At 41.0% G+C, this 18,322-nt stretch overlaps 1 protein-coding gene across 2 annotated transcripts in view; it reads left to right on the forward strand.

The window, feature by feature from the left end:
* LOC110508072 (syntaxin-1A) overlaps nucleotides 1-18,322 on the forward strand; it is a 190,720-nt gene that overhangs the window by 47,942 nt on the left and 124,456 nt on the right. For both annotated transcript variants that reach the window (XM_036965669.1, XM_036965670.1), the window contains exon 3: nucleotides 7,405-7,504. In XM_036965669.1, the coding sequence (XP_036821564.1) occupies nucleotides 7,405-7,504 (100 nt within the window). The remainder of the gene's footprint in view (nucleotides 1-7,404; nucleotides 7,505-18,322) is intronic.

An 18,322-nucleotide genomic window follows, 5' to 3' on the forward strand; every position in this document is an offset into this window, starting at 1 on the left:
ACCTAGTGAGATATACATGGAGGAGGTTTAATATCCTGACCTAGTGAGATATACATGGAGGAGGTTTAATACCCTGACCTAGTGAGATATACATGGAGGTTTAATACCCTGACCTAGTGAGATATACAGGTTTAATATCCTGACCTAGTGAGAGATACATGGAGGAGGTTTAATATCCTGACCTAGTGAGATATACATGGAGGTTTAATACCCTGACCTAGTGAGATATACATGGAGGAGGTTTAATACCCTGACCTAGTGAGATATACATGGAGGTTTAATACCCTGACCTAGTGAGATATATACATGGAGGTTTAATACCCTGACCTAGTGAGAGATACATGGAGGAGGTTTAATACCCTGACCTAGTGAGATATACATGGAGGAGGTTTAATACCCTGACCTAGTGAGATATACATGGAGGAGGTTTAATACCCTGACCTAGTGAGAGATACATGGAGGAGGTTTAATACCCTGACCTAGTGAGAGATACATGGAGGAGGTTTAATATCCTGACCTAGTGAGAGATACATGGAGGAGGTTTAATATCCTGACCTAGTGAGATATACATGGAGGAGGTTTAATATCCTGACCTATTGAGATATACATGGAGGTTTAATACCCTGACCTAGTGAGATATACATGGAGGAGGTTTAATACCCTGACCTAGTGAGAGATACATGGAGGAGGTTTAATACCCTGACCTAGTGAGAGATACATGGAGGAGGTTTAATATCCTGACCTAGTGAGATATACATGGAGGAGGTTTAATACCCTGACCTAGTGAGAGATACATGGAGGAGGTTTAATACCCTGACCTAGTGAGATATACATGGAGGTTTAATACCCTGACCTAGTGAGATATACATGGAGGAGGTTTAATATCCTGACCTAGTGAGATATACATGGAGGAGGTTTAATACCCTGACCTAGTGAGATATACAGGTTTAATATCTTGACCTAGTGAGAGATACATGGAGGAGGTTTAATATCCTGACCTAGTGAGATATACATGGAGGTTTAATACCCTGACCTAGTGAGATATACATGGAGGTTTAATACCCTGACCTAGTGAGATATACATGGAAGAGGTTTAATATCCTGACCTAGTGAGATATACATGGAGGAGGTTTAATACCCTGACCTAGTGAGATATACATGGAGGAGGTTTAATACCCTGACCTAGTGAGATATACAGGTTTAATATCCTGACCTAGTGAGAGATACATGGAGGAGGTTTAATATCCTGACCTAGTGAGATATACATGGAGGAGGTTTAATACCCTGACCTAGTGAGATATACAATGGAGGAGGTTTAATACCCTGACCTAGTGAGATATACATGGAGGTTTAATACCCTGACCTAGTGAGATATACAGGTTTAATATCCTGACCTAGTGAGAGATACATGGAGGAGGTTTAATATCCTGACCTAGTGAGATATACATGGAGGTTTAATATCCTGACCTAGTGAGAGATACATGGAGGAGGTTTAAAATCCTGACCTAGTGAGAGATACATGGAGGAGGTTTAATACCCTGACCTAGTGAGATATACATGGAGGAGGTTTAATACCCTGACCTAGTGAGATATACATGGAGGAGGTTTAATACCCTGACCTAGTGAGATATACATGGAGGAGGTTTAATAGCCTGACCTAGTGAGATATACATGGAGGAGGTTTAATACCCTGACCTAGTGAGAGATACATGGAGGAGGTTTAATATCCTGATTTAGTGAGATATACATGGAGGAGGTTTAATACCCTGACCTAGTGAGATATACATGGAGGAGGTTTAATATCCTGACCTAGTGAGATATACATGGAGGAGGTTTAATATCCTGACCTAGTGAGAGATACATGGAGGAGGTTTAATATCCTGACCTAGTGAGATATACATGGAGGAGGTTTAATACCCTGACCTAGTGAGATATACATGGAGGTTTAATACCCTGACCTAGTGAGATATACATGGAGGAGGTTTAATACCCTGACCTAGTGAGAGATACATGGAGGAGGTTTAATATCCTGATTTAGTGAGATATACATGGAGGAGGTTTAATACCCTGACCTAGTGAGATATACATGGAGGAGGTTTAATATCCTGACCTAGTGAGATATACATGGAGGAGGTTTAATATCCTGACCTAGTGAGATATACATGGAGGAGGTTTAATACCCTGACCTAGTGAGATATACATGGAGGTTTAATACCCTGACCTAGTGAGATATACAGGTTTAATATCCTGACCTAGTGAGAGATACATGGAGGAGGTTTAATATCCTGACCTAGTGAGATATACATGGAGGTTTAATACCCTGACCTAGTGAGATATACATGGAGGAGGTTTAATATCCTGACCTAGTGAGATATACATGGAGGAGGTTTAATACCCTGACCTAGTGAGATATACATGGAGGTTTAATACCCTGACCTAGTGAGATATATACATGGAGGTTTAATACCCTGACCTAGTGAGAGATACATGGAGGAGGTTTAATACCCTGACCTAGTGAGATATACATGGAGGAGGTTTAATACCCTGACCTAGTGAGATATACATGGAGGAGGTTTAATACCCTGACCTAGTGAGAGATACATGGAGGAGGTTTAATACCCTGACCTAGTGAGAGATACATGGAGGAGGTTTAATATCCTGACCTAGTGAGAGATACATGGAGGAGGTTTAATATCCTGACCTAGTGAGATATACATGGAGGAGGTTTAATATCCTGACCTATTGAGATATACATGGAGGTTTAATACCCTGACCTAGTGAGATATACATGGAGGAGGTTTAATACCCTGACCTAGTGAGAGATACATGGAGGAGGTTTAATACCCTGACCTAGTGAGAGATACATGGAGGAGGTTTAATATCCTGACCTAGTGAGATATACATGGAGGAGGTTTAATACCCTGACCTAGTGAGAGATACATGGAGGAGGTTTAATACCCTGACCTAGTGAGAGATACATGGAGGAGGTTTAATACCCTGACCTAGTGAGAGATACATGGAGGAGGTTTAATACCCTGACCTAGTGAGAGATACATGGGGGAGGTTTAATACCCTGACCTAGTGAGAGATACATGGAGGAGGTTTAATATCCTGACCTAGTGAGAGATACATGGAGGAGGTTTAATATCCTGACCTAGTGAGATATACATGGAGGAGGTTTAATATCCTGACCTAGTGAGATATACATGGAGGAGGTTTAATACCCTGACCTAGTGAGAGATACATGGAGGAGGTTTAATATCCTGACCTAGTGAGAGATACATGGAGGAGGTTTAATATCCTGACCTAGTGAGAGATACATGGAGGAGGTTTAATACCCTGACCTAGTGAGAGATACATGGAGGAGGTTTAATACCCTGACCTAGTGAGAGATACATGGAGGAGGTTTAATATCCTGACCTAGTGAGAGATACATGGAGGAGGCTTAATCAAGCTAGTTGTCTTGATTACTTTCTTATGTCATTCTCTCTGGCATCAAAAGTTTAAAAAGTGTTGATAGGGAACAGAATGCGGTCAGACCATCACATAATTGGCATATATATATTACTCTTACAGAATTTCCACGTGGGCGAGGATATTGGAAATTTAATCAAAGCCAACTGGATGATAACTTGTTTTTAACTAGGACATAAGAATTTATAACTTTATTTTTCCGACATAACATAGGTACAGAAGATCCCCTTATTGTATGGGACACTTTTAAATGTGCCTTTAGAGGCCATGCAATTCAGTATTCATTTATAAAACAAAATCCATTTAGGTCAAAAAAGTCCATCTTAACAAAGGAACTTGAAGGACTAACAGAACAGACAGGTGGCATAAAAACTACCATCGAGGCACAGAATAAGTTAGAGGAAACACCAAATGAAACGGAGGAACTTATTCTAGAAAGATCCAGTGTAATATAGTATAAAAATAAAGCAAACTGGATGGAATATGGGGGAAAATGACCCAAATTATTTTCCCATCTTCAACATAGAAATGTTACCAGTGTTTTTTATTGAAACTATTTGTGTAAACATCACCCTGATTTTAACTCTTTACTCGTATAACAGTTTACCTATTTGCTTATGGTTTTGCCGACACCTCGTGACCTGCTTTTTATATGATATAAACAAAAAAATATTACATTTGGTCTGGAATGGCAAGCCAGACACAATTAATAGGGCCTATTTATATAATGAATATGAATTCGGGGGGGGGGGGGGGGGGGGGCAGAAATGATTAAATATTAAAGCATTAGACCTCTCACTAAAATCATCAGTCATACAAAAGTTATACTTAAATCCAAAATGGTTCTCTAGTAAATTAGTAAAATGTCTCACCCCATGTTCAAGAACAGCCTTTTCCTTTTATTCAGATTACAACCTCTCCCTTTATTCAGATTACAACCTCCCCCTTCATTCAGATTACAACCTCTCCCTTTATTCAGATTACAACCTCTCCCTTTATTCAGATTACAACCTCCCCCTTTATTCAGATTACAACCTCTCCCTTTATTCAGATTACAACCTCTCCCTTTATTCAGATTACAACCTCTCCCTTTATTCAGATTACAACCTCTCCCTTTATTCAGATTACAACCTCTCCCTTTATTCAGATTACAACCTCTCCCTTTTTTCAGATTACAACCTCTCCCTTCATTCAGATTACAACCTCTCCCTTCATTCAGATTACAACCTCTCCCTTTATTCAGATTACACCCTCTCCCTTTATTCAGATTACAACCTCCCCCTTCATTCAGATTACAACCTCTCCCTTTATTCAGATTACAACCTCTCCCTTTATTCAGATTACAACCTCTCCTTTTATTCAGATTACAACCTCTCCCTTTATTCAGATTACAACCTCTCCTTTTATTCAGATTACAACCTCCCCCTTCATTCAGATTACAACCTCCCCCTTTATTCAGATTACAACCTCTCACTGTATTCAGATTACAACCTCTCCCTTTATTCAGATTACAACCTCTCCCTTCATTCAGATTACAACCTCTCCCTTTATTCAGATTACAACCTCTCCCTTTATTCAGATTACAACCTCTCCCTTTATTCAGATTACAACCTCTCCCTTTATTCAGATTACAACCTCTCCCTTTATTCAGATTACAACCTCTCCCTTTATTCAGATTACAACCTCTCCCTTTATTCAGATTACAACCTCTCCCTTTATTCAGATTACAACCTCAGATTACAACCTCTCCCTTTATTCAGATTACAACCGCCCCTTTATTCAGATTACAACCTCCCCCTTTATTCAGATTACAACCTCTCCCTTTATTCAGATTACAACCTCTCCCTTCATTCAGATTACAACCTCTCCCTTTATTCAGATTACAACCTCCCCCTTTATTCAGATTACAACCTCCCCCTTTATTCAGATTACAACCTCTCCCTTTATTCAGATTACAACCTCTCCCTTTATTCAGATTACAACCTCTCCCTTTATTCAGATTACAACCTCTCCCCTCATTCAGATTACAACCTCTCCCTTTATTCAGATTACAACCTCTCACTGTATTCAGATTACAACCTCTCCCTTTATTCAGATTACAACCTCCCCCTTTATTCAGATTACAACCTCTCCCTTTATTCAGATTACAACCTCCCCCTTTATTCAGATTACAACCTCTCCCCTCATTCAGATTACAACCTCTCCCTTTATTCAGATTACAACCTCTCCCTTCATTCAGATTACAACTGCTCACTTTCGGTTATTTGAAAATGAAATCATCTCCAAAATATCGTTGTTTTTTTAAACAAGCCTTAGAATGGTGGTTGAAATTTCAGTTTAATCCACCTGAAAAGACAGAACAAATACTACAACAAATATTGTGGATAAACTCAAATATACTAATTGATTTATTTATTTTTTTACGTATTTTTCTATCAAATGTGACCAATTTCTTCTGAAACTCGTCAGTCTATTCTTGTTCTGAGAAATGAAGGCTATTCCATGCGAGAAATTGCCAAGAAACGGAATATCTCGTAGAAAGCTGTGTACTACTGCCTTCACAGAACAGAGCAAACTGTCTCTAATCAGAATGGAAAGAGGAGTGGGAGGCCTTGGTGCACAACTGAGCAAAGTACGTTCCTCTCTAGGAGACAGAACGCGTCTACTTCCTGAGCGGTATGACGGCTGCGTGGTCCCATGGTGTTTATTCTTGCGTACTATTGTTTGTACAGATGAACGTGGTACCTTCAGGTGTTTGGAAATTGCTCCCAAGGATGAACCAGACTTGTGGAGGTCTACATTTTTTTTCTGGGGTATTTTTTTCTGATTTCTTTTGATTTTCCCATGTCGTCAAGCAAAGAGGCACTGAGTTTGAAGATAGGCCTTGAAATACATCCACAGGTACACCTTCAATTGACTCAAATTATGTCAATTAGCCTATCAGAACCTTCTAAAGCCCTGACATCATTTTCTGGAATTTTCCAAGTTGTTCAATGGCACAGTCAACTTAGTGTATGTAAACTTCTGACCCACTGGAATTGTGATACAGTGAATTATAAGTGAAAGAATCTGTCTGTAAACAGTTGTTGGAAAAATTACTTGTATCATGACCAACTTGCCAATGCTATAGTTAGTTAACAAGAACTTTGTGAAGTGGTTGAAAAATGAGTTTTAATGACTCCAAACTAAATGTATGTAAACTTTCAACTTCAACTGTAGATATTCCATAAAAAATCTGCCGTTTCCAGCTACAATAGTCATTTACAATATTAACAATGTCTACACTGTATTTCTGATCAATTTGATGTTCTTTTAATGGACAAAAATGTTGCTTTTATAAAAAAAATAGGACATTTTTAAGTAACTCTAAACTTTTGAACGTGTGTGTGTGTGTGTGTGTGTGTGTGTGTGTGTGTGTGTGTGTGTGTGTGTGTGTGTGTGTGTGTGTGTGTGTGTGTGTGTGTGTGTGTGTGTGTGTGTGTGTGTGTGTGTGTGTGTTTACCCCACAAAAATATATGGGGGTTTGGAAATTATGCAGAAAATTACATTGATGGAAGCAACAATCTATCCGCAATATTATTTATTTTTATTTAACCAGGTAGGCCAGGTGAGAACAAGTTGTCATTTACAACTGCGACCTGGCCAAGATAAAGCAAAGCAGTTCGACACATACACCACGGAGTTGCACATTGAATAAACAAACGTACAGTCAATAACACAACAGTAGAAACCCACACACACAGTTCACTTCCATAACAGCCACACACAACATCATCACCTTGCTTCCTTCTGGAATCTGTGCTCTCCTCCTCTCACCTTTTCCATTCGCTCTCTCTCTCTTTCTCTCTCTCTCTCTCTCTCTCTTTCTTTCTCTCTCTCTCTCTCTCTCTCTCTCTCTCTCTCTCTCTCTCTCTCTCTCTCTATATCTAGGTGGAGGAGATCCGTGTCTTCATTGAGTCCCTGGCTGAGAAGGTGGAGGAGGTGAAGAGGAAACACAGTGCCATCCTGGCTGCACCCAACCCCGACGAGAGTGAGTCACTTTACTGTTACCTTACAGCTACCCTGTACCCTATACCTATAATGTTACCTTACAGCTACCCTATACTGTTACCTTACAGCTACCCTATACCCTATACTGTTACCTTACAGCTACCCTATACCTATACCCTATACTGTTACCTTACAGCTACCCTATACCCTATACCTATAATGTTACCTTACAGCTACCCTATACCCTATACTGTTACCTTACAGCTACCCTGTACCCTATACCTATACTGCTACCTTACAGCTACCCTGTACCTATACCCTATACTGTTACCTTACAGCTACCCTGTACCCTATACCTATAATGTTACCTTACAGCTACCCTATACTGTTACCTTACAGCTACCCTATACCCTATACTGTTACCTTACAGCTACCCTGTACCCTATACCTATACTGCTACCTTACAGCTACCCTGTACCTATACCCTATACTGTTACCTTACAGCTACCCTATACCCTATACCCGATACCCTATACTGTTACCTGACAGCTACCCTATACCCTATACCTTATACCCTATACCTTATACCCTATACCTATACCCTATACTGTTACACTATATTACTGTTACCTTACAGCTACAGTGCCATCCTGGCTGCACCCAAACCCGACGAGAGTGAGTCACTATATTAATGACTTTACTGTTACCCAAACCTCCATGGGGGACAGAGGTGTGATGTCACTACACTATATTCATGACTTTACTGTTACCCAAACCTCCATGGGGGACAGAGGTGTGATGTCACTACACTATATTAACGACTTTACTGTTACCCAAACCTCCATGGGGGACAGAGGTGTGATGTCACTACACTATAGTACTGTTACCCAAACCTCCATGGGGGACAGAGGTGTGATGTCACTACACTATATTACTGTTACCCAAACCTCCATGGGGGACAGAGGTGTGATGTCACTACACTATATTAACGACTTTACTGTTACCCAAACCTCCATGGGGGACAGAGGTGTGATGTCACTACACTATAGTACTGTTACCCAAACCTCCATGGGGGACAGAGGTGTGATGTCACTACACTATATTACTGTTACCCAAACCTCCATGGGGGACAGAGGTGTGATGTCACTACACTATAGTACTGTTACCCAAACCTCCATGGGGGACAGAGGTGTGATGTCACTACACTATAGTACTGTTACCCAAACCTCCATGGGGGACAGAGGTGTGATGTCACTACACTATATTACTGTTACCCAAACCTCCATGGGGGACAGAGGTGTGATGTCACTACACTATATTACTGTTACCCAAACCTCCATGGGGGACAGAGGTGTGATGTCACTACACTATAGTACTGTTACCCAAACCTCCATGGGGGACAGAGGTGTGATGTCACTACACTATAGTACTGTTACCCAAACCTCCATGGGGGACAGAGGTGTGATGTCACTACACTATAGTACTGTTACCCAAACCTCCATGGGGGACAGAGGTGTGATGTCACTACACTATATTACTGTTACCCAAACCTCCATGGGGGACAGAGGTGTGATGTCACTACACTATATTACTGTTACCCAAACCTCCATGGGGGACATAGGTGTGATGTCACTACACTATAGTACTGTTACCCAAACCTCCATGGGGGACAGAGGTGTGATGTCACTACACTATAGTACTGTTACCCAAACCTCCATGGGGGACAGAGGTGTGATGTCACTACACTATATTACTGTTACCCAAACCTCCATGGGGGACAGAGGTGTGATGTCACTACACTATATTACTGTTACCCAAACCTCCATGGGGGACAGAGGTGTGATGTCACTACACTATATTACTGTTACCCAAACCTCCATGGGGGACAGAGGTGTGATGTCACTACACTATAGTACTGTTACCCAAACCTCCATGGGGGACAAAGGTGTGATGTCACTACACTATATTACTGTTACCCAAACCTCCATGGGGGACAGAGGTGTGATGTCACTACACTATATTACTGTTACCCAAACCTCCATGGGGGACAGAGGTGTGATGTCACTACACTATATTACTGTTACCCAAACCTCCATGGGGGACAGAAGTGTGATGTCACTACACTATATTAATGACTTTACTGTTACCCAAACCTCCATGGGGGACAGAGGTGTGATGTCACTACACTATATTAACGACACACCCCATTGATGATGAATAATTTTTACAAATGAATCATTCATCCCTAAGTTAATATTTAATTCCATAACCAGACTTAAATGACTTCTAATGAGTTAGCGGATCTCATGATGGAGTCGGGCCTAAGGAGAACAAGCAGGGAGAGCGGGCCCCCGTTAGCTAGATGAAGAGAAGGAAGAGGATGATGATTTGTCACAGGAGGAAATAAAATAAAATTGTATTACATTTTATTGGTCACATACACATGGTTAGCAGATGTTATTGGTCACATACACATGGTTAGCAGATGTTATTGGTCACATACACATGGTTAGTAGATGTTATTGGTCACATACACATGGTTAGCAGATGTTATTGGTCACATACACATGGTTAGTAGATGTTATTGGTCCCATACACATGGTTAGCAGATGTTATTGGTCACATACACATGGTTAGCAGATGTTATTGGTCACATGGTTAGTAGATGTTATTGGTCACATGCACATGGTTAGCAGATGTTATTGGTGACATACACATGGTTAGCAGATGTTGTTGGTCACATACACATGGTTAGCAGATGTTATTGGTCACATACACATGGTTAGTAGATGTTATTGGTCACATACACATGGTTAGCAGATGTTATTGGTCACATACACATGGTTAGCAGATGTTATTGGTCACATACACATGGTTAGTAGATGTTATTGGTCACATACACATGGTTAGCAGATGTTATTGGTCACATACACATGGTTAGCAGATGTTATTGGTCACATACACATGGTTAGCAGATGTTATTGGTCGCATGGTTAGTAGATGTTATTGGTCACATGCACATGGTTAGCAGATGTTATTGGTGACATACACATGGTTAGCAGATGTTGTTGGTCACATACACATGGTTAGCAGATGTTATTGGTCACATACACATGGTTAGCAGATGTTATTGGTCACATACACATGGTTAGCAGATGTTATTGGTCACAAGGTTAGTAGATGTTATTGGTCACATACACATGGTTAGCAGATGTTATTGGTGACATACACATGGTTATCAGATGTTATTGGTCACATGGTTAGTAGATGTTATTGGTCACATACACATGGTTAGCAGATGTTATTGGTCACATACACATGGTTAGCAGATGTTATTGGTCACATGGTTAGTAGATGTTATTGGTCACATGCACATGGTTAGCAGATGTTATTGGTCACATACACATGGTTAGCAGATGTTATTGGTCACATACACATGGTTAGTAGATGTTATTGGTCACATGCACATGGTTAGCAGATGTTATTGGTGACATACACATGGTTAGCAGATGTTATTGGTCACATACACATGGTTATCAGATGTTATTGGTCACATACACATGGTTAGTAGATGTTATTGGTCACATACAGATGGTTAGCAGATGTTATTGGTCACATACACATGGTTAGCAGATGTTATTGGTCACACACATGGTTAGCAGATGTTATTGGTCACATACACATGGTTATCAGATGTTATTGGTCACATACACATGGTTAGTAGATGTTATTGGTCACATACAGATGGTTAGCAGATGTTATTGGTCACATACAGATGGTTAGCAGATGTTATTGGTCACATACACATGGTTAGCAGATGTTATTGGTCACATACACATGGTTAGCAGATGTTATTGGTCACATACACATGGTTAGCAAATGTTATTGGTCACATACACATGGTTAGCAGATGTTATTGGTCACATACACATGGTTAGCAGATGTTATTGGTCACATGGTTAGCAGATGTTATTGGTCACATACACATGGTTAGCAGATGTTATTGGTCACATACACATGGTTAGCAGATGTTATTGGTCACATACACATGGTTAGCAGATGTTGTTGGTCACATACACATGGTTATCAGATGTTATTGGTCACATACACATGGTTAGCAGATGTTATTGGTCACATACACATGGTTAGCAGATGTTATTGGTCACATACACATGGTTAGCAGATGTTATTGGTCACATACACATGGTTATCAGATGTTATTGGTCACATACACATGGTTAGCAGATGTTATTGGTCACATACACATGGTTAGTAGATGTTATTGGTCACATACACATGGTTATCAGATGTTATTGGTCACATACACATGGTTAGCAGATGTTATTGGTCACATACACATGGTTAGCAGATGTTATTGGTCACATACACATGGTTAGCAAATGTTATTGGTCACATACACATGGTTATCAGATGTTATTGGTCACATACACATGGTTAGCAGATGTTATTGGTCACATGGTTAGCAGATGTTATTGGTCACATGGTTAGCAGATGTTATTGGTCACATACACATGGTTAGCAGATGTTATTGGTCACATACACATGGTTAGCAGATGTTATTGGTCACATACACATGGTTAGCAGATGTTATTGGTCACATACAGATGTTTAGCAGATGTTATTGGTCACATACACATGGTTAGCAGATGTTATTGGTCACATACACATGGTTAGTAGATGTTATTGGTCACATACACATGGTTATCAGATGTTATTGGTCACATACACATGGTTAGCAGATGTTATTGGTCACATACACATGGTTAGCAGATGTTATTGGTCACATACACATGGTTAGCAGATGTTATTGGTCACATACACATGGTTATCAGATGTTATTGGTCACATACACATGGTTAGTAGATGTTATTGGTCACATACACATGGTTAGCAGATGTTATTGGTCACATACACATGGTTATCAGATGTTATTGGTCACATACACATGGTTATCAGATGTTATTGGTCACATACACATGGTTAGCAAATGTTATTGGTCACATACACATGGTTATCAGATGTTATTGGTCACATACACATGGTTAGCAGATGTTATTGGTCACATACACATGGTTATCAGATGTTATTGGTCACATACACATGGTTATCAGATGTTATTGGTCACATACACATGGTTAGCAGATGTTATTGGTCACATACACATGGTTAGCAGATGTTATTGGTCACATACACATGGTTATCAGATGTTATTGGTCACATACACATGGTTATCAGATGTTATTGGTCACATACACATGGTTATCAGATGTTATTGGTCACATACACATGGTTATCAGATGTTATTGGTCACATACACATGGTTATCAGATGTTATTGGTCACATACACATGGTTAGCAGATGTTATTGGTCACATACACATGGTTATCAGATGTTATTGGTCACATACACATGGTTAGCAGATGTTATTGGTCACATACACATGGTTAGTAGATGTTATTGGTCACATACACATGGTTAGCAGATGTTATTGGTCACATACACATGGTTATCAGATGTTATTGGTCACATACACATGGTTAGCAGATGTTATTGGTCACATACACATGGTTATCAGATGTTATTGGTCACATACACATGGTTAGCAGATGTTATTGGTCACATACACATGGTTAGTAGATGTTATTGGTCACATACACATGGTTAGCAGATGTTATTGGTCACATACACATGGTTATCAGATGTTATTGGTCACATACACATGGTTAGTAGATGTTATTGGTCACATACAGATGTTTAGCAGATGTTATTGGTCACATACACATGGTTAGCAGATGTTATTGGTGACATACACATGGTTAGCAGATGTTATTGGTCACATACACATGGTTATCAGATGTTATTGGTCACATACACATGGTTAGCAGATGTTATTGGTCACATACACATGGTTAGCAGATGTTATTGGTCACATACACATGGTTAGCAGATGTTATTGGTCACATACACATGGTTAGCAGATGTTATTGGTCACATGGTTAGTAGATGTTATTGGTCACATACACATGGTTATCAGATGTTATTGGTCACATACACATGGTTATCAGATGTTATTGGTCACATACACATGGTTAGCAGATGTTATTGGTCACATGGTTAGTAGATGTTATTGGTCACATACACATGGTTAGCAGATGTTATTGGTCACATACACATGGTTAGCAGATGTTATTGGTCACATGGTTAGTAGATGTTATTGGTCACATACACATGGTTATCAGATGTTATTGGTCACATACACATGGTTAGCAGATGTTATTGGTCACATACACATGGTTAGCAGATGTTATTGGTCACATGGTTAGTAGATGTTATTGGTCACATACACATGGTTAGTAGATGTTATTGGTCACATACACATGGTTAGCAGATGTTATTGGTCACATACACATGGTTAGCAGATGTTATTGGTCACATGGTTAGTAGATGTTATTGGTCACATACACATGGTTAGCAGATGTTATTGGTCACATACACATGGTTAGCAGATGTTATTGGTCACATGGTTAGTAGATGTTATTGGTCACATACACATGGTTAGTAGATGTTATTGGTCACATACACATGGTTAGTAGATGTTATTGGTCACATACACATGGTTAGCAGATGTTATTGGTCACATGGTTAGTAGATGTTATTGGTCACATACACATGGTTAGTAGATGTTATTGGTCACATACACATGGTTAGTAGATGTTATTGGTCACATACACATGGTTAGCAGATGTTATTGGTCACATGGTTAGTAGATGTTATTGGTCACATACACATGGTTAGCAGATGTTATTGGTCACATGGTTAGTAGATGTTATTGGTCACATACACATGGTTAGTAGATGTTATTGGTCACATACACATGGTTAGTAGATGTTATTGGTCACATACACATGGTTAGCAGATGTTATTGGTCACATGGTTAGTAGATGTTATTGGTCACATACACATGGTTAGTAGATGTTATTGGTCACATACACATGGTTAGTAGATGTTATTGGTCACATACACATGGTTAGTAGATGTTATTGGTCACATACACATGGTTAGTAGATGTTATTGGTCACATACACATGGTTAGTAGATGTTATTGGTCACATACACATGGTTAGTAGATGTTATTGGTCACATACACATGGTTATCAGATGTTATTGGTCACATGGTTAGTAGATGTTATTGGTCACATGGTTAGCAGATGTTATTGGTCACATACACATGGTTAGTAGATGTTATTGGTCACATACACATGGTTATCAGATGTTATTGCGAGTGTAGTGAAATGTTTATTCCACAACAAAACATAATATCTAACAAATTCCACAACAAAACCTTATACACACAATCTAGTAAAGGAATGGGATGAGAATATATTAAGTATAAAATATATGGATGAGCAGTGACAGAGCGGTTAAGATGCAATAGATAGTAAATAATAGATAGTGGAGGATACAGTATTCAGTATATACTGTACATATGAGATGAGTAATGTGAGATATGTAAACATTATTAAAGTGGCATTATAAAGTGACTGGTGTTCCATTTGTTAAAGTGGCTAATAATATCAAGTCTGTTGGTGGAAGCTTCATTCTTGAAGCGTGGAATCTGATTGGTCAGACCAGCTTTGGATAGACCTAAACACGGGGGCTTCCTGTTGTAGTTTCTGTCTATAGGAGGGGAGCAACAAGATGGAGTCTTGGTCAGATTCTCCAAAGGGAGGGCAGGGGAGGGCCTTGTATGCATCGTGGAGTGGCAGTGGTCGAGCGTGTTACTCTCTCGTGTACTGCAATCGATATGCTGATAGATTTTTAGGTAGCCTTGTTCTCAGATTAACTCTGTTAAAATCCCCAGCTACAATAAATGCAGCCTCCGGATATATGGTTTCCAGTTTGCATAAAGTCCAGTGAAGTTCCTTGATGGCCGTCTTGGTATCCGATTGATTGCTTGTGAGGAATTCTAGGTCAGGTGAACAAAAGGACTTGAGTTCTAGTATGTTGTTACAATTACACCATGAGTCGTTAATCATGAAACATAGATCCTTCTTCTTACCAGAGAGATGTTTATTCCTGTCGGTGCGATGCACTTGACTGTACGGACTCCGCATGTCCCAAGCTAGCCATGTTTCCGTGAAACAGAGTATGTTACAATCCCTTATATCTCTTCTGAAAGCAACTTTTGCCCTGATTTCCTTGACTTTGTTAACTAGGGACTGGACATTAGCGAGTAATAATAATATACTGGGAAGCGGTGGGTGGTGTGCCCACATCTGAAGCCTCACTAGAAGAGTGCTCCGGCACCCTCCCCTCCGGCACCCTCCCCTCCGGCACCCTCCCCTCCGGCACCCTCCCCTCCGGCACCCTCCCCTCCGGCACCCTCCCCTCCGGCACCCTCCCCTCCGGCACCCTCTCCTCCGGCACCCTCTCCTCCGGCACCCTCTCCTCCGGCACCCTCTCCTTGGGCACCCTCTCATCCGGCACCCTCCCCTCCGGCACCCTCCCCTCCGGCACCCTCTCCTCCGGCACCCTCTCCTCTGGCACCCTCTCCTCTGGCACCCTCTCCTCTGGCGCCCTCTCCTCCGGCACCCTCTCCTCCGGCACCCTCTCCTCCGGCACCCTCTCCTCCGGAATCCTCCCCTCTGGCAGCGTTATTGTTTTGGGTCGGCCTCTGGAATCAGTTCAAATGCCCTGGGAGGTGCAGACAAAGGATCCGCTTTAGGAAAGTTGTATTCTTGGTCGTAGTGCTGGTAAGTTTACGTTTCTCAAAAAGGAAGTACTGCACAGTTTCCTAAGGACCTGAAGCGAAACAGCCATCTCTATCGGCACCATCTTTCCGACCTATGGACGTTTTGAGACAGCTGTTAAGATGACATCAATGAGGTGACATTTTAAGTCTGTCTGCCACACTGGTGTCCAATTTCCCAGAAAACATCTCTCTAGTCCCCCCTTTTAACGACAACACAGGGTTGGATTTGAGCCCATGCAATGAGGGGGCAGGGGAAAGCAAGGTGGCGTGTTTAAGATGGGGCCTTTCCATAGGTCGTTTTGTGGCACGTGAGGAGCACCACAGTCAGGGTGTGTAAGATGTTAATGTCAGGCCTATTCATTATATGGAGGTCAATAGATACCTTCCTACCTCCCAGTGTGGTGCTAATGGAATAGAGTCAGAGACTAATGTCATCTGGATCACATGTAACGCTGGGTGCTGAGCACTGATTAGAGTGAGTGACTGAGTGACTGAGTGACTGAGTGACTGAGTGACTGAGTGACTGAGTGACTGAGTGACTGAGTGACTGAGTGACTGACTGAGTGGGTGAGTGGGTGAGTGGGTGAGTGGGTGAGTGGGTGAGTGAGTGGGTGAGTGGGTGAGTGGGTGAGTGTGGGTGAGTGGGTGAGTGGGTGAGTGGGTGAGTGGGTGAGTGGGTGAGTGAGTGGGTGTGTGAGTGTGTGAGTGAGTGTGTGAGTGAGTTGAGTGAGTGAGTGAGGTGGGTGTGGGTGACACTGTCACAGAAAATAAATTCATACGGTAATTTGGGGTAATATCAACAGTGAAATGTTTTACTGCAGCATACTGTAAATGATGGTGCATTGTGGGAAAATGTTGTGGGGAGGGGATAGAATGTTTGTTTATTAAATGGTACTATCATTCCACCCCACAGAATACTGTACCATATCATTGGAGTGGCAAAAACATTTTGACCAATAGTGTTGTTTCTGGCTCATTAACACATGTTGAGGCTTGTAAAAAAAACTATATTTGTTGCTCTACTAATTTAACTCCTATGTGGATATAGTGCCCCATCAAATTTGAAATGTATAGGGGGACAGACTGGATAAGAGGGAAATGATTCAAGATCATTTACTGATTCATTAATGGAATAATTAATTGATCTGATTTTATTTGATTAAGTTGGTTATACAATCCAAATGAATCTAAGAGGGGCACCATTAAGCATTAAGAACCCCTTGAATCTATCATTAACCATTAATGACTTCAATGCCACAAAAAAATGATTCAAGGTTTTATTTACTTGACTAAATAATTAGAAAAGGTGGTAGTTTAATAAAAATATCAGATATCAAGACAGGGTACTCAAGACAGGGTACTCAAGACAGGGTACTCAAGACAGGGTACTCAAGACAGGGTACTCAAGACAGGGTACTCAAGACAGGGTACTCAAGACAGGGTACTCAAGACAGGGTACTCAAGACAGGGTACTCAAGACAGGGTACTCAAGACAGGGTACTCTGGGATACAAGACAGTCGAGGTAATAGGTTCCACTGGTCAATGTGAATAACTTCCGTACACAACTCCGATACAACAACACATTAAAGGACTTTTTCAGAAATAGACATGTCCTACAGTAGGCTACCAGTTAGCATCCGAAATGGACAGGGCCAGGACGGTATTGATCATTGGTTTGTTAAATTAGACCTGCCGTCTTGCAATACTCAATGACTTCCACCACTTTACACACACACACACACACACACACACACACAGCACCACGTTCAGAGGAAATGAAGAATGCGATAGGTTAAATGTCTTGTATGTCAGTGTTGCCTGCCCAGTCGGATTCCGTTAGGGTGGGACGGAGCTGGGGAAAAGGTGTGTTGTCCAAGTCTCTCTCGACAGTAGTGCTGAGGACCGAAGGCCGAAGTAGCTCGCAGCCGAAAGGGGCTATACCCATCTCTCTCTGTCTCTCTCTCTCTCTCTCTCGTCCTGATCTGTTCTGTTCTTCAGCAGCCGCCCTGTGAGCTGACTAAAGTGTGTATAAAATCCAATAAGTTTGAAGTCTCTCTTACTGTCAGTCCCACTCAGAGCCTCT

Source organism: Oncorhynchus mykiss, chromosome 27 (genome assembly GCF_013265735.2).
Source record: "Oncorhynchus mykiss isolate Arlee chromosome 27, USDA_OmykA_1.1, whole genome shotgun sequence".
Taxonomy (NCBI): Eukaryota; Metazoa; Chordata; class Actinopteri; order Salmoniformes; family Salmonidae; genus Oncorhynchus; species Oncorhynchus mykiss.